The sequence below is a fragment of the Coloeus monedula genome, assembly GCF_965178545.1.
Source record: "Coloeus monedula genome assembly, chromosome: 2".
In the NCBI taxonomy this organism is placed as follows: Eukaryota; Metazoa; Chordata; class Aves; order Passeriformes; family Corvidae; genus Coloeus; species Coloeus monedula.
In genome coordinates this window covers 98,711,309-98,728,440 of record NC_138782.1, presented here as the reverse complement: position 1 = coordinate 98,728,440, position 17,132 = coordinate 98,711,309, and the positions used below count along the sequence as shown (strand labels likewise).

Genomic DNA, 17,132 nt, shown 5'->3' with positions numbered 1-17,132 from the left:
TCCTACAACTTTGCTTTAAGATTTTTTTGTTTCTTAGGTCCTCACTTCTCAGAGTTTTTGCATTGGAAGGTTACAGAGGAATGTGAAGTTTTACTTTCTTGTAAGGTAAGGAAATATACTTTTAGAAAGTGTTGGTGAAAAATTGAGGTAGGTAAAGTGGAGAAGGATTTAGATACCTTTAAAATCTGAAGTTTCATATGAAAACTCTTTTTTATTATTTAGAAAATTTTAATATGGGCATTTCTGACTTACTATTCTTCAGCAGTAGGGTTAATGAAAACAAAAAAAAAATAGGACATTTCTAAATGTATTATTAGGTGGTCCAATTCTTTATAAAAATTGAGAGTCATAAGAATAATTTACACAAAATATACATCCCTTAAGGGTCCTTCTTCTTCCTCAAAAAATAGCTACAAAAAGCCAGAGTTTCTTCTTTACCATTTTCTGATTTCTCTAACAGTGTCTGTTGTTTAATCAGCTGTAATCAAATGTGCAGCAAAGACTTCTAGAATTAATGTTATAAAACACGATTTTTAAATTATTTTTGGCTAATGACTTTTGAATTTTAGGTAATGATAATGTGTATTGATTTCAGTGTAACTTCTGCTATTAACATCTTTATATGCCTTTCTGAACAGATAAATTTTCATTTGTTTTGCTCTTCTAGAGTGACTAATTAGAGGTCTGAATAACTAAGTAAATTGAATTCAAAAGGCATCAAACTCTTCTTCTTTCTCTTTTCCTGTAATGTGGACTCTTTTGTATTAATTTTCTCCTCATCTTTTGAATAACTTTTGGCTTATAATTAAACTATCTTGAATGATTCATTATGAGAAATTTACATGCACATTTGTGGGATTTTTTTTCTTTTTTTTTTTTTTCTTTTTTTTTTTTTGTTTTGTTTTGTTTTGTTTTTTTGCTGCTCATTAACTAAGAGACCCTTAACCTCAAGTTATTCCCAGCAGAACTGACCTGGTGCTGAAGCTGCCATTCCATGTGCTCCCATGTTAGAGCTCAACACTCATTAGCTAACACAGTACCTTTGCTGGTTCTGAGCTGCATTGCTGAGTACTTTATAATCTCTTCATGCACGTCCTCAGGCATGAGCCCTGCTTATCCTTTCATTCACACTGGGAATTAAATGTTGCTGAACCAGTTATGCTAGTGTTAATTCTCTACAAATTAATCTGAAATTTTCCTTCTTTCATTGACTCTTGAGCCCATTTATAGCAATGAAGATGTGAAAGGCTGAGCATCTGATTATTTGCTTTTCACCAGTGTGCTTTTTGTTCACAAGGTCAGAACATTTTATGTAAATGAAATCTAGGATGTGGGCTGCTTGCACACTCATCATTTTAACTATGCTATTGACCTTATAATGTTTGTTACTGTTAGTATGTGACTGGCCATTAGGTCCACATGGTACTGTTGTTTATAGCTGTTTGACTTATATTTGTACATAGGAAGAGTTTGAAAAACAAAGCCTGGATTTGTCCTTCAAACTCCAGGTACCTGACAAACAAGTCAGAAGTGTGGCGACTCTGATCTATTTCTTTGGTAATAAGAACAATCAAGGAATCATCTCTGCCATTCCAGGCCATATCGTAACATTTGACCCAGGTCTCTTTCAGGCTATTTTTAGTGCTCCTCTGAAAATCAAGGGAGTTTTTACCTCTTCTAAGAGCCTGGGATAATGCGAAGGAAGTATCTGTAAGAGAGGGCATTTTACCTTGACTTTCTTAAAGGCCGTGGCAGGACATAGGGTAGCTAGGAAACCACATCAACTGGAAGCTTGTCTAGGGCAGAGGACTGACTGTATGGTCCAGGCCCATAACAGTAATGATGGACAAGTACGGATTGTGCTATAAAAGAGTATATCAAATGTTACCTCACATATCGCTTATTTTCTGTGTGATTGGACCTGACTGAATTTTGATTGACTTAGTATTTAGTTCTGAATTAGCTGGGATTGATGACCATGTTCTTGATATTGTAGCCCCTCAATGCCAGTGGAACATGGTTGTGCATTTGAAAGATAATTTGATGGTGTTTGCTTTTTGTGTTTTGTGTTTATTTTTCTTCATATGCCAGCAAATACTGTAATTTTTCTTCAAGTAATTCTAAATTTCAGAACATTCAGAAGCTACTTGCTCTTGCATAACTTTGGCCTTTATTTGTACTGTGTCTGTTAAAAGCAAGATTCTTGGTGTGTGGCTAAACAGTGAAAAAAGTAACATTTCATAGTAAATGTCAACATGAAATAACTTCCGCACTGCAAATTGCATGTGTCTGAAACTCAGTCTATTTATTGTCAGATTGAGTGCTAACAGTCTTTGATGAAAAATTGTTGAAAAGCATTAAAGGCTTGTTCCTTCGGGCTTTGCTCAAATAAAATTGCCACTCATGTCATAGGACTACAGGAACAGCCACTTTGTAGTTACTGCTAAATGTAAAATGCTGCTCACTTTTCTCTAGAAATTCATTGCTTAGGGCCAAGCGGTGATCTCAAATACTCTCAGAGATCCATAGCAACCACACTGGTTATTAAGCAACAATAGATATGATTAATTTGAGCATGTTTCATAGAGATGTCTAGGAAACAGTATAGAAGACCCTCCTATCTGTCATCTCTACAGAGAGCTTTCATAGAACTGTTCATCTATGGAATGACTTCTCTAATGTAAAAGGATTAGAAATTGGCTCATGCTTTTTCCTCCAAGCAAGCCACTTGAAAGCTATTGCAGATCTGTATTAAGTTCCAGGCTGCCCTCTAGCCATTTGTTCAGTTTTTTGCTTTTTTTTAAGGAGCCTTTTAAAAGCAACTGCCTGGGGACTAAGAAATATCTTGCCAGCTCTGTCCTTCTACCAAAGCCACACTGACTGAAATTCAGGCTACACATGAAAATACCATTGCATTTTTATGACTTTTAGGAGGGTGTGGGGATAGTGATGTCAAATAAACCATAGTGTTTTTGAAAGCGAGTGGAAAAAATGCATATATTGCCAGGGTTGCTAAAAAGAGCTGCACTTTTAGCTTCTTTGAATTCAGTTTGGGGTAATTTATCCAGCAATATTTTAAGTGTATACAATACACAATCTTTATATAAAAATTAGAAAAGTGTTTGAGGTACAGCTGTACTCTATTTATGCATTGTTTTCATGAGCTGCTGCTACTAGAGCAAAATTCATGCTTTCAAACTACTGCTCTACATATGCACTACATTGTTAAACCCCTTTTTGCTGGGAGAGACTGCAATTTCTAGGATTCCTCAGATCTTTGTATGCCCCATGGGAGTCAATGTAGAAGGTTAAATAAAAAAGGATTTTTGGTGCAGCTCACAATTTTGAAGTCTTGGATGCTGTCAGAATAGTAATTTCAGCTGCTTTCTGCAGCTTAGCTATGAGAGACATTGCTTGGGTAGCTAGGATAAATCTCCAAATTGGCTGAAGACTAAGATGGGGCCTAAGTTCTGTGTTACAACTCTCTGAAGTCACAAGGCAAACACAAAAAGATAAAGGAGAGTTCAGAAGCTCTAATTTCAAAGATACTTCTTCTCACAGCTATCTCTAGACAAACCACAAGCACAGAGCTAGGGTGCAAAACCATTTAAGTGAAGAGATTGCCAGGATTTTCTTTAAGGATTTTACAGGACTCTGAAGTTGTAACCTGTATACTGTGCTGCAAAGAAATACTTTAGGACTAAGATTTGCTTAGTAAGACTTGGTTGAAATTGGTTTTTACTTAACTTTGTTTGACATGTGTTATAAAAAAATGGTTTCATATGTTGAAAGTACCTATGTTACTTCCCACAGTTCAATATCTTTCCTCAGGACATAGCCTTATAAAAGGCTTATGTGCCTTTTCTGTTGTACAGGTTGCGAATACAAAGAAGGAGACCGATTTCAAGTGGTATAAGGATGGTTCTGGGGTTGAGGTTGAGGAGCTGCCTGATCTGCAGAAGGGAGAGTGTCACCTCAGTATTCCCAAGGTACTGTATCACCTGCCAATTACAAATTACAGCTTCTGCTGACACACTATAGATTTTCAGACAAAGCAGTAAACCAGCTGTCATGATTTCTTTGAACAGTTGTAAGAAAAAACATATTTTCTACCCTTCAATTAGCTGGTGAATTACTATTGCTAGCAAAGAGTATCTGGTTTTGTTATCAGCTCAGAGCTCATGCTTAAGTTGCTTCAGAGTCCTTGGGTGAACTCTATCTCATTTTTTCTTACTACTCCTTAATTTTTCAATTTGTTCAAGCACCTCGTTTTTGACAGTGTTTCAGTTTTATTGCTTAAAATGAATAAGTTTGAAGCTTATGGCTTCTTAAGATTTATCTTTATGAAAACAGGATAACCCATCTTCTATCTGAAACCTTAACTTATATAGTAGCTGCCTTTGTGAAGTGACAAAACCTCCCAGATTGAGATTTTCTACTTTCAGTAATGTGCATTCCATCTAATTTTTTTTTATTTATTGGCTTCATATTCTTCTAATTTCCTTCCTTCATTTCCCTTGAAAGAGGATACTGTCTTACCAGTGGCTTAATTTTTGTTGAGGAGAGTTTTTTTGGGAGGGTGGTTTCTGCTTGTCTTGGATTGCTCTTGTTGCTTGTCATTCAATTATATGATACTTATGCTATGGTTTATGTGCTTGTGGATCTGTGTAAGTCTGAGTATTAAGTCATCTCCAATCCATATATAACTGTATATTTTCCTTCAGGTTTTAAAAGAAATTAAAATAAGACCACAAAACTCAAAAACCCCTACTGACTTTAATGCAATATCACTGTGATAGATTGCAGAATGTAAACTCTCCAAGGGTAATGAATTAATTATTTACTTAGCATAGATATAATTTGACTACAGTTGCTGCTTGAATGAAAGCAGCATGAAGGAGCTGATATTGCAGGATATAGATTTTGTGTTATGCTTTACATAATTTAAAAAAAATCATTTTGGTTGAAGAAAAATTGCATTTCTAAAGTTTGTGTAGGTTGAAGTTATGCCCTGTTACGTCTTACTACAGTGCTTGTAATTTCTACTGACCAAGATAAATCCTGTCTTTTTGGAACAAGACAAAAAACCTTATGGTGTCTAGATGAAATTGAACTGAAATCAGAATAGGTTTTAGGCTTAAGAACTAAATGCATTTCCATAAAAATAACACGAAAAAATCATTTATAGTTTCCATCTCCACACTGGTAAAATTATTTATCCAGAAGACAGTACAATGTATGTTGTTTTATTTAGAAAATCATGCAGGGGTTGAGCAAATCCAGTACTATCTAGTAGTATCAAGTTTGTCAGTAAACATCTTGTGTTTTCCTTGTAGCTGTCTCGCAAAGATGAAGGAGTTTATAAGGCGACACTATCAGATGATAGAGGTCATGATGTATCTTCTCTTGAATTATCAGGAAAAGGTAACATTCCATTTTACTGTAATGGAATACTGATCTCTGCCTGTTGTCCAGAGATGTCAAAGGTCTATCCTTGTAAATGGCAAATTAGCATATATTTTGGAATTCTTTGCATTTCATTTCTCTTATGTTGTAGAGACCTGAACTGCAGGTCAGCAGTTTAGGAGGGGCGACACTGGGCATTGCTGTGATTAATCTCTAGCACTTTGACAGGCAAGAGATCAAGTATGTTTCTAATGAGACAGACAATCCATTTTATGTGAGATTGCTCTCTCTCAGGTTTGTTAAGCTTTAATATCTACAAAAAACCCTAAAGCAATTAAGTGCTATGTTGATGTGGGACCCTCAGTGGGGACTGGGATTTTGATTCTAAATCATAAAACTGTTTTGTGGCTTAGTGACAGCTGGCATCTCAGCCCCACACAGCCACTTGCTCACTCTCTTTCCGTGAGATGGGGGAAGAGAGTTGAATGGGGAGAAGTGAGAAAACTCCTGGGTTGAGCTAAAGACTGCTTAATAAGTAGACCAAAAGCTGTATATACAGGCAAAGCAAAACAAGGGATTCACTCACTGTTTCCCATGGGCAGGCAGGTGTTCAGCTGTCTCCAGTAAAGCCAGGCTCTGTCACATATAACAGTGACTTGGGAAGACAAAAATCATCACTCCAAATGTTCCTTACTTTCTCCTTTTCCCCTCAGATTTATATACTGGGTATGATGTCATATGGTATGAAGTGTCCTTTGGGTCATTTGGGGTCAACTCTCTTGGCTGTTTTGCCTCCCGACTTCTTGTGCACCCCCAGCCTCCCCTTGGTGATGCAGTCTGAAGAGAAGAAATAAAAGACTTCCACATTGTACAAGCAGTGCTCAACAATAGCTAAAACATCCCTGTGTTATCAACACTAGTTTAGTCACAAATCCAAAACACAGAACCAGAAAGCTGCTATGAAAAAAATAACTCTCTCCCAGCCGAAACCAGTGCAATTTCTGTCCCTTATTCCATACTCTTTATGTCGTGCTCAGGTCCCACACTTTGCAATATGTTCTCATCAATCACCTCCTCCCTTCCTGTCCTTTGATATATACACAGATAGCATTCCCTTAGTCTATGGATTTGTGTATGTGTATCCTGACCACTGGAATAAGCAAAACATACAGTAGGTCTCCATCATATGGTCGGGGGTCCAGCTTCCAGGGACTATTCTTCAGGTATGGCAGACTGTTGTGCTTGAAATGTACAGTGAAATGCCTATTTAGAGAATTCACTGTATCTAATTCTGTGGGTCCAGGAGGCTTTGAAAATGTCATCCAGCAACACATAAAAACTGCACTATAATACCACACAATGGGTTCCTAAATGGTGGAGTTAGCCTTGAAACATAAAGGATAAAAAGAGAAGTTTAGCAGGAGCAGGGAAAACTGCATATTCTATGGGGCAGGTTACTTTAAGTTCAGTATGCACTGGTATTCAAATGAATTTAAATGCAAATGAGACAATATAGTCTAAAATACACCCATGATAGCCATTTAGAATAGGTTTCATATGATATCAGGCATGACAGTGAGATACTGTAATTCTATTTCTAATTATGTTTTTTTTTTTTCTGTCAAAACTGTCAGTTTTCTTTGACCCTGAGACTAGCTCAGTTGGTTAAAGTGTAGTGCTAATAATGCCAAGGTGGTGGGTTTGATCCCTGTAGGGGCCATTCACTAAGGACTTGGACTTGATGATTCTTGTATGTTCCTGACAACTCAGAATATTCTGAGTCCATAACAAACACTGATCTGTTGCCAACATGAATGAATTTTACTTAACTTTGGTGAAGAGAGCTTTCCTGGGCTTATTTGCCTAGGTCCCACCAACTAGGCCAAAGTGAATCTAGATTAATTCCACCTGCATGTAGACAGATATTTGACCCAAATAATGAGTATATTTGGCAGGCTTGTACTAGAAGGAGAAAGACATGTTAAAAAATTAACCCAGTTTACCAAAGATCTTAGCTTTCCTTTTCAGCAGATGGAGGAAGTACCTGTAATAAGAGGAAAAATGAGTATCTGGCTGTTCTTAAGATATGGTTTATTGCAGAAGACTGTATTATCAATTGATAATCTCCCAGGCATATTTATTTTGCATAAATTCTGCCCATTGTTCTCTCAGAATAAAAACCCACCCTCATTTAGACAGTATGGTTAACATAACCCTACCATCTCAGACAGTGAAATGTAAGCTATATATAATATGCAATTCATTTCCTTATGGCAAGGTATCAGCAGAAGTGTACTGGAGATTGCAAAGAGATATGGGACTGAATCATGATTTATTTTAGCAGAGACAAAAATGTGCATATACAGATCAAAACAGAAAAAATATATAAGTAGTATTTTCTGAACTTCACTCATTCCTCTGTCTTCCATATTCATAAAAATTCATCAGCACTGAATAAGAATCCTTCAGTCTTGACTATGCATTATTTAGACTATGGTGCTTCTTTTTCTTTCTATCTTACATGGTGTCACCGAATATGATTCTTCTGCTATGAAAGGGTTCCTCACTCTTGTACCCTTGTATCTGGGGTTCTCTCCTGCTACAAACCAATCAGCTCTGTGATATTTCAAAAGCTTGATATGATACCTGCTTTATTTCACTTGCTGTTAAAAGACTACTTTTGTAAAATGCCATCCTACAGGGAGAAGGTGAAACCTCACCAAGAATGAGATAATTTCTTTTTCACCTGCACTCTCCTTTGAATGTGAACTATTCAGTTTTAATGACTTTTTTCTTTTTGCTGGCCTAAGGGAGAGAGACAAAGGTTTGGCAGCAGATAGCTGTCTCCACAAAAGGCCGAGATACTGAGTGACACAGCAGAGAATTCATATGCTGTACACAGAGAGTTTCCAATTTGTCCTGTACACCTGTTGCAATTTTAATGGTTTTCTTTGCTTAAGGATATGAAGATTTCCCATATTGCTTTAATTAAACTGAACGTAACAAAGCTATATACTGATTGAATTTTGATGGTACATTTTCTTCCTTTTTCTTCTTTCTCTCTGCAGTTTATGATGATATAATTCTGGCATTGAGTGGAGTGAGTGGTAAGTAAATGCTGTCTTGAATATTCATGTAGTGGTTTTTTATTTTGAAGTCATGCGAGGGTGAGACAGAGAATTTTTATTTTAAGTGGGAAATCTCTGAGAGTCCTGATGCTTACATTATTATGGATGTTATTAAGTTTCTGAACAAGCAGTTGACCTTACTAATTGACATTATTAAAAGGGAACAAAGTATTATTCCACCTGGTTTGTTTGGTTTAGATACAGTGAAAATGTTGCAGCAACAATTTTCTTCCTGCTTCCCATTAGTAAGTGAATATATTCTCTTGATATAGAGAATGAGGTTCTGGATCTGTTCCCAGTGAGAAGCTGTTTTTTCCACTGAAAGAACAGGGTTTGCACAAGAATAAAATTTTTATGTAACTAGAATCATTACAATACTCTTTCATGGCAATTGTATGCCTAGATCATTATTTCACAATGGATCTTGCCAGTCATAATGCTTGTATATGAAAATAAAGTCATAAACTGATACTGAACTTTCATCTGTTATAAATCAGCAGATGTTCTGTGAGAGGTATGACAATTGTCTCTATGATAGTTGAGAATCATGACCCAGGTCTTGAATTTTCTTTTGTCCAGACAGTACAAATAATCCATTCCTCTATTTCCTGTTCATTCCACTATCTCTCCTATTTGATCCACATATACTCTATTTTATATAGGTAAGTCAGCTTCTCCACTGAAGATTCTTTGCACTGAGGAAGGAATAAGGCTCCAGTGTTTCTTGAAATACTACAATGAAGAAATGAAAGTCACCTGGTGCCACAGGTAGATGAGAATATTTTTTTCAATTTTACTTGAGAAAAATATGCTGTCTTTGCAATTTAGTATTTACTATTCTGGGGCATTCATTTAACAACTGGACCACATTAATGAATTTCTCTTTGCAGAACAATATATTCTCTTTTAACATAGAAAGTACATAAGGTAAAAGAAATATTATAAGGCTAGTCCAACATCCATCAGGAGGGCTGTAACACACAGAAAGAAATGAATCTATAGTATTGTGTTCTCTCATTCCACACAAGACTGTTTGTCTTCCATTGTATTATCTGGTTGATTAAAAGATAGCAAAACATTTGGGCATAGTTTCCTATTCAGGGCTGCCTTTTTCTAAAGTGGATGAAACTCCCCCCAGTTCTAGGTGAATATCAAGGATCTGCTCTCACAGTTTAATAAAAGCCTGTGTTAAGAACAGAATGATTTTTTTCCCAAACTGATACAGTCTTAAGTAACCCAAAATATTTTAATTTTGATACTTCTCTTTGAAAAGATATTCAATGGGGCACAGAACACCTTGAGAATAACCCTCAGAGCTGAGAATATGGCCAAAAATGAGCTTTAAAGTTCCTAACAGTTTTCCAGTCTCTTGTTACATTAATCTTTGACTTTGGAGACAGTCAAATCATCTGTGTATCTACTAATAATGTATTAATGTAGCTAAATATTTGTTCAAATGCTTTGTTATGTCAAGCCCTCGCTTGTTTGAAACTGCAGGTAATATTTGAAAGGATTTTAAAACTCTTCCAGTGATTTCAACTTCCACATTTCTTGATGGCTTGCAAAGATTACACACAATGACCTGGTCTGACTTAGACAGGAATATCAATATGTTGTCCAAAATTTGCAATGGTTTTTATGAAGACAGAAACACAAACAAAGTGTTAATTATCATCATGTTCAGGGAGCTCAGGAACACTTCTGCAAGGCTGTGTAACTGTATTTATATCTCAAGCATTGTATTTATAAAGTTCTTCTTCTTTCATGATAGTAATACCAGTATGATGGTAAGGAAAAGGAAAAAAAAAATTGCCTCTGCCTTTTATGCTTGAGTTTTAAAAGTGGCAGTCTATTCCACCATCCATCCCATAGAAGTATAAAACTGAAGAATGCTACATGGCTAATATGGAAATATCAGTGTGCACACTGATATATATTTATATTTACATCTACATTTACATCTACATTTACATCTACATTTACATCTACATTTACATTTACATTTACATTTGTATTTTCTTTTGCTTTTACATACAGGACTCCCTAAATATTTCAGATTTTATAATGTCTTACACTTTGTCTAGAAGATCATTGAACACAGATTATGCATGAATAAGATTTCTATTCTTATATTAATATAATGACTATAATCAGAGCTTTAAAGTCAAAACAGAGACCAAAACCAACCAACCAATGCACCAATCTCTCCAAAATTCCCTGATCCTTTAAATGGGGCTACAGCAAAATTTTTTCCTGGAAAAATTGAAAGGCTACACAACCCATATTTTTATTTTTTTTTTACCAGGTAAATTTCTAGCTAGCATTGAATTATCCACTGTCTTGCATAGCATGGAGTGCAATACAAGTCCTAGAGCTAGTACTCATCCTCCACTCAGGCCACAGTGGGAAACATTATATGTAATATTTTCTAATATATAGCAGTTTCTATTCAGAAATCTAATTTGGTAGGCTGAACACAATGAAGTTGCCCTAAAGAAAGGGAAATGGTAAAAATACCTTTTCCCTATCAAAATAACTTCAGCTATGGAGTCAAATCAGCTCGGTCTGGGCAAATAAAATGAGTGATCAAGAAAAAGCTATAACTGACTTCATTTATTAAAATTCCAGCTAAAGATGCTTGGGGAGGAAGAATGAAAAGAAGTATTTCCTTAGTTAGAGTGAAAGAGGAAAATTCTCTTTGAGCCATTGAAAGTGATCTGGTTTACATACTCTGATTAAATAGTTTCTTCTATTTCCTCTCTTCAGGACAGACAAACCACCTGATCTGAATCTGCAGAGCATTTCTTTTGTTCTTAACCAAGAAGTGATGATAAGTCAAGCTAATGCCATGGTTTTTTAAAGAGTTTTTATTGCTTATCTGCAGTTAAGAAGTGTTGTCTTTTTGTTTTTCAAAAAACAAAAGTGTATTTTAACTTGATGCAAGAATAACTTTATAAAAATCTTTTGTTAATTGATTTTTGAAGTTAATGAAAGACAAAATATATCCTTCCTTCATCAAAAAAAGATGCCTATAATTTACAATCCTTATGTATTCTATTTTTCTGTGTATGAAGTGTACAGAACTCTAAACACTTTCACACAGAGCTGTGTATGTGCATAAAGATGTAAGCATAGCTCTGTGTGAGGAGAGAAGGAGAAAGAGAAAAGGGTGAACAAATGGAGCTTTGGAGTGAAAACTCAAGCTAATATTTTTAAAATGTTTTCAAAGTGTTTCATACTCCCCATCAGGAAGCAAAGACTATTCTGAGAAAATGAGCCCATTAGTTGCAATCTATTTATAGCTTAAGTATGTTATCATATAGCTTTAGTATGTTATCATTTGTGACTTTTTATGGATAATTTCCTATGGACAATATACAGGAAAAGAATGTTCAAACTCATCTCTATTAATCTTTTTTTTTTTTTCAGGGAATCTAAGATTTCTTCTGGTGAAAAGATGAAGATTGGAGGTGGAGAGGATGTTGCCTGGTTGCAGATAAGAGAACCCACTGAAAAGGATAAGGGGAACTACACCTTTGAAATCTTTGGTAGCAAGGAATCCTACAAACGTACACTTGATCTGTCTGGGCAAGGTATATTTCTAAGATCAGATTTATATTGTGCCTTTTCATAGACTATGCAGATTTTACTGGAAATAGAGGAATTATAGTAAAAACAGATAGTCTTTGATCAGAACCAGTTATAGTACAGTTTTATAAGTGTTATCATCTTTTTAGTCTTGTATCTGTTTTCAGCACAGGTTTCAGGAGTCTGGTTTCTCTTTGTGCTACTGTGTGACCCTGCATGGGTTTTAAAAAAGCTGTAACATGGGTATGTGTTTAAATGTTTGTATTGAACCCCAAGTGCAAGTCATGTTCATGGAAAATAACCCTCTCAATTGTTTTGTTACAGCTTTTGATGATGCATATGCAGAGTTCCAGCGACTCAAGTAAGTGCTGCATCTTTTGTGTTTTAATGCCATAACAACAGTGCCTTTGCTTACACAAAATATTTTATTATTAATTTCATCAATAACACCTTATGTTTCTCTTTCTTTTTCAACAACTTTAGGGCAGCTGCTTTTGCTGAGAAAAGTAAGTTTATTTCACATTTTATCACAGGTGTTTAACAATGTGATCTAGTGTTCTTTTTAAAGCATCCATCATGATATGCTGCCATAATTTACTGAGTTCTGTGGCTGCAGAAATCCTCTCTTAGCACAAAATATCACAATAACAATAGTAATTTGTGGATTTAGTTGTCTTTAATTGCTATGGAAACCCACTAAACACTTTACATATTTTTCAAGCCTCCACTGTACCTTGTGTCTGCAGAGATTTGGTGAAGTGTGAATTGTGTCATACAAGGGGGTGTTGAGACTGAAAGCTGCTGAGGATACCAAATCTATCCATTAAGATTGCTTACTGCTGTGTGTTGTGCACTGCTTGCTGAGACCCAGACTATGGGGAAGCTCATTACTGTTAGGGACTGTAGGAGTACTGGAAATGATATCTATTCCCTGGTGATGACATGATGCTTCTGCCAACAAAGACAGTGGCAGAACAAATTTTCCTTAGTTTTTAGATACCACCAGGATGCTAAAAATGCCCTCCTTACTTTGCTCTGGGCCCAAAGCACAAACTGTCAATCTCAGCAGTAGCTTCAGGGTTGTTATGTGTATCAGTTTAGAATGCTGTGGCACAATCTCTGTGAAGAAAATCTAAGGCAACTATATAACACATTAAAACACTCCCAAAATATCACAAAAAATGTATAGTTTTTGTAAAGTTAAAAAAAAACAAAAAAACAAAACTGTGAGTCATGACACAAAGTTGTAAAATCATTAAAAATGAGTAATTTTGAAGTCTAAACTGCACACAGTCACCATATTTTTCTTTAACTCCTAGATCGTGGTAAAGTCATTGGTGGTTTGCCTGATGTTGTTACTATAATGGAGGGAAAGGTAAGGACAGCTTTTTGTCATGCTGAGCAGTTTACTTTGATGTCTAAAGGTGAGGGGAGGTAGATGATTTCATAGAAACTGAAAGCAGAAGGAGAATAATTTGATTTTTAGTTCAAATCTATAATTTGATAAATTGGAACAGACCCAAGTTATCTAAATTGACTGGAATATATCTGTTCTCTGCTAAGTTCTTAATATTAACTTATTAAGACTTGATTAATTATTATGATTTATTAGTTGCTTTTAAATGAGGTAGCTTTTGAAAGCAATAGTAATTAAAAGTTGCCCATCTTACAAAAAGGACAGAAAGAATAAAACTCATGGCATTAGAGAGAAGGTTATTTTCCCAAAATTTCATTTTTGTGCTTGCATAATTACTCTTTTAAATATTTTGTAGTAAGTCTAGTTCCTACTAGACTATTAGTTAACTTTGCTATTCCTAGCTTCCTACTGTGCTATTAGTTAACTTTGCCTTCTACACAATATCACTTCTTCCAGAATACTCAAAGACTTAGCTTGCCACTAGATTGTACCCAGAGTGAGTAAATCTTCCTTCAGCATTCTGACTTTGGATGCATGAATTGTGCAAGATCACTTCTATTTGTGAACATATGGTGATTTTGATCACTGAAAATTTCTTCCTGTTTTATTTTTACTCTGAATTATATGACATCTATTCAGTTATCATCAATCATAAAAAACATTGCTCAGAAACATGCAAGTGTGAACACAGATGGACTTTCTCAGCTCCCTCTGGATCAGGATTTGGTAAAACCTGAAGGGGAATGAGGAGGCAATAAAAGGAAGAATTCTGGTAGAAATTGTCAGTTTGGGGTTGTTAACAGTAGGGTTTTTAATTTGTTTTACTTTTTCCTGTTTTTTTTTTTTCTTTTTTCTTTCTTAACACAATGCTGCATATGTTAAATTCTTAAGGTGTCTTAGTTATCTAGGGCCAAATTTTGCACAGAATGAGTTTTCAGCAAAGGTGAAAAAAGTAGGAACTAATCAATGCAACTTCTCAGATGTTTCTTTCATTTTTTCTGTGATCACTGTACGTAAATACATTAAGTTTACATACACATACATAGAGGGTGGTCAAAATGGGGTTCAGCAGTGCATCTACAAAAATTTGGAAGAATGCTCATCAAAATTTTATGAGCTCCTTAAGTCTCAGTTCAGTGGTTGAAAAACACCTAGGCTGCCAGGATGGTCCATTACGTAATGTCAGCTATTTTCTGAGTATGCTACACATGGCCAGGGTGGATAGGACTGTGAGCAACCCTGTCTAGTGGAAGGTGTCCCTGCCTGTGGAAGATGTCTCTCCCCATGGCAGTGGAATGGGAAGTAGATGATCTTTCAGGTCCCTTCTAACCCAAACCATTCCATGATTCTAGGAGCACTTTTCCAGTACTTATGTATTATTCATTCTTCATAAAATATTTCCACTTTACCAGTCAGCAGCACCTGGAGTCAATGTCCAGTGATTCATGTTGTGTATTCTATTTTTAAGTGATTTTTTTTTTTAATCATTTCAAGCAATAACCTCAGGAGGCCTTGGTCAGAAAAGATTTGCTCAGTTTTCCACCCTGCTGTGTACAGGGAAGCTTCAAGGATGTTTTTAAAACTATCATTGCCTGAACCTCATGTCAGACTAATGGGTTGTCAGGAGTCTCCTGCAGGCAGGACTGCAATGACAGTCCAACTTACCATCTTCAGACACTGTAACCCTGAGGCTATTACTGTATCACAGTCACCGGTGACATGGTCGAAAGTCTGACTCAAGGGAAAAAGAAATATTAGAGACTCTACTTTTCAGTATACTTTTCAGTCTTCAAGAACATGATACTATATCTTAGTTTAATTATCTAAGAATAAAAAATGCCTGAAAGCAATACTGAGAATATTCTAGTTAAACAAATTGTACTGATCTCAAAATTACTTATGTTTTCCTCCCTCAGACACTGAATCTGACCTGTACTGTGTTTGGAAATCCTGACCCTGAAGTGGTTTGGTTCAAGAACGACAAGACCTTTGAAATTGATGAGCACTATGCAATTTCACTGGAACAAGGGAAATATGCCAGTTTAACAATCAAGGGAGTGACTTCAGAAGATTCAGGCAAATATAGCATCCATGTCAAGAACAAGTATGGAGGGGAAACAGTGGATGTCACTGTAAGTGTGTACAGACATGGTGAAAAAATGCCTGAAATTAAGCCTGGCCAACTTGCTAAACCCAGGCCAATACCACCATCAGAAGAAGTCCTCAAACCTCAGGCAAAGTGAAGATCCAGTAACAAGTGAAGCTTCACACTATGTTTGACAAACAGAATAGAATACGTAAACTGTATTTGAGCTATTTCCACACAAAATTCATTGGTAATGTCCAAAGGGAAACTGAGCTTTTAAATTTGCTGTAGGGAGGTAGCTGTGCTGTGGTGCTGTACACATCTGCAACAATCTCATTTTGAGTGCATCTAATAGAGTAGGACTTGCAAACAGTGTATAGCCAAATTCCTGCCAGAGGTTCCCATATGCAGTGGCAAGTTTCAAAAGCCTACAAACCAACAGTAAACTTTCATTTTCACACTTCTCAATCCTCTGTAAAAAAACCTCAAAACTCCAAGGAACCCAAAAAGCCTCTGAGAACAAACGTCCCATCAGTAAAGGTAGTGAACTGCAGTTAGATAGATATTCAGAGATGGTCCTTTTGGTTTTGAAACCTTTGGCCCTGTAAGTTTAGTGAATAGTCTTGCTTTAGTAGAGATACTCTTGTCCTATCAACAGTGTGATTTTAGTAAACTTTTACAAATGTTCACTGTTTTCTCACTGAACCATAGGTCACATGGTTGTACCTTGTTTTTCCTGCTTTGTGCTAATAAAACTTTAAAAGTCACCTTTGCTACTCACTGCTCCAGATCACACCTAACTAGTTCTATTTACTCTTCTTCATTGTTTAATTATTGCTTATTGCACAATTTCACAGCTGGTAGCATGCAGACTATTGACTTTCAATAAAGAATGCAAATTATGGTTAATCACAGTCACTGGGTGGCACTTGCAACATTCATTTTACTTTTTACAATACAGGTCAAGCTTAAACTGGCACCAGAAGATATGTATACAATTCAGTCACTTAAGATAATTATGTCTTTGATTCTCCTCTCACCAAAAAGAACAAGAGAACTCTTCCATGGGTGAAGTGATGTTCTTCTAGACAAAAATATAAATATATTCTTATTGTGAAACATTCAAATAGGATGGGCGTTAGTTGTTCAGCTATCTCTCATGCAATACATAATACAGAGTTTGCAGTGATAGCTTTTTTGGATGAGGTTCCTCATTCAATAAAAAACCACCTATGTATCTGGAAAAACCTTTGTTCTTTGCTAAGCAGCTTCCAGGAAGAGTTCTAATGGTGAGTAATACTAGTGGTACACATTGAATGCAGCCCTCCTCTCTTGTGACTTCTTCCAGTCTCCAGGATAAATGAGATGAAAAGGGAGCATTGTGGGAGACGGGAGCTTGGATGAGGGGGTCACATGAAAAAATGGCACTGCAAAATCATCACAGGAGAAACTGAATGAAAGAGCTTGACACAAGTATACAGACTATAAATTTGTGTTTGGGGTCATT

The 17,132-nt window shown here is 36.0% G+C and overlaps 1 protein-coding gene across 1 annotated transcript in view; it reads left to right on the top strand.

Moving 5' to 3' along the window:
* MYOM2 (myomesin 2) overlaps positions 1–16,539 on the top strand; it is a 76,718-nt gene extending 60,179 nt beyond the window's left edge. The window contains exons 29-38 of the mRNA XM_082303316.1: positions 38–105; positions 3,876–3,989; positions 5,337–5,424; positions 8,475–8,513; positions 9,197–9,302; positions 11,964–12,127; positions 12,447–12,483; positions 12,606–12,628; positions 13,442–13,497; positions 15,456–16,539. Coding sequence (XP_082159442.1) covers positions 38–105; positions 3,876–3,989; positions 5,337–5,424; positions 8,475–8,513; positions 9,197–9,302; positions 11,964–12,127; positions 12,447–12,483; positions 12,606–12,628; positions 13,442–13,497; positions 15,456–15,782 — 1,022 coding nt within the window. The 3' untranslated portion in view covers positions 15,783–16,539. The remainder of the gene's footprint in view (positions 1–37; positions 106–3,875; positions 3,990–5,336; positions 5,425–8,474; positions 8,514–9,196; positions 9,303–11,963; positions 12,128–12,446; positions 12,484–12,605; positions 12,629–13,441; positions 13,498–15,455) is intronic.
* Positions 16,540–17,132: the final 593 nt, after the last annotated feature.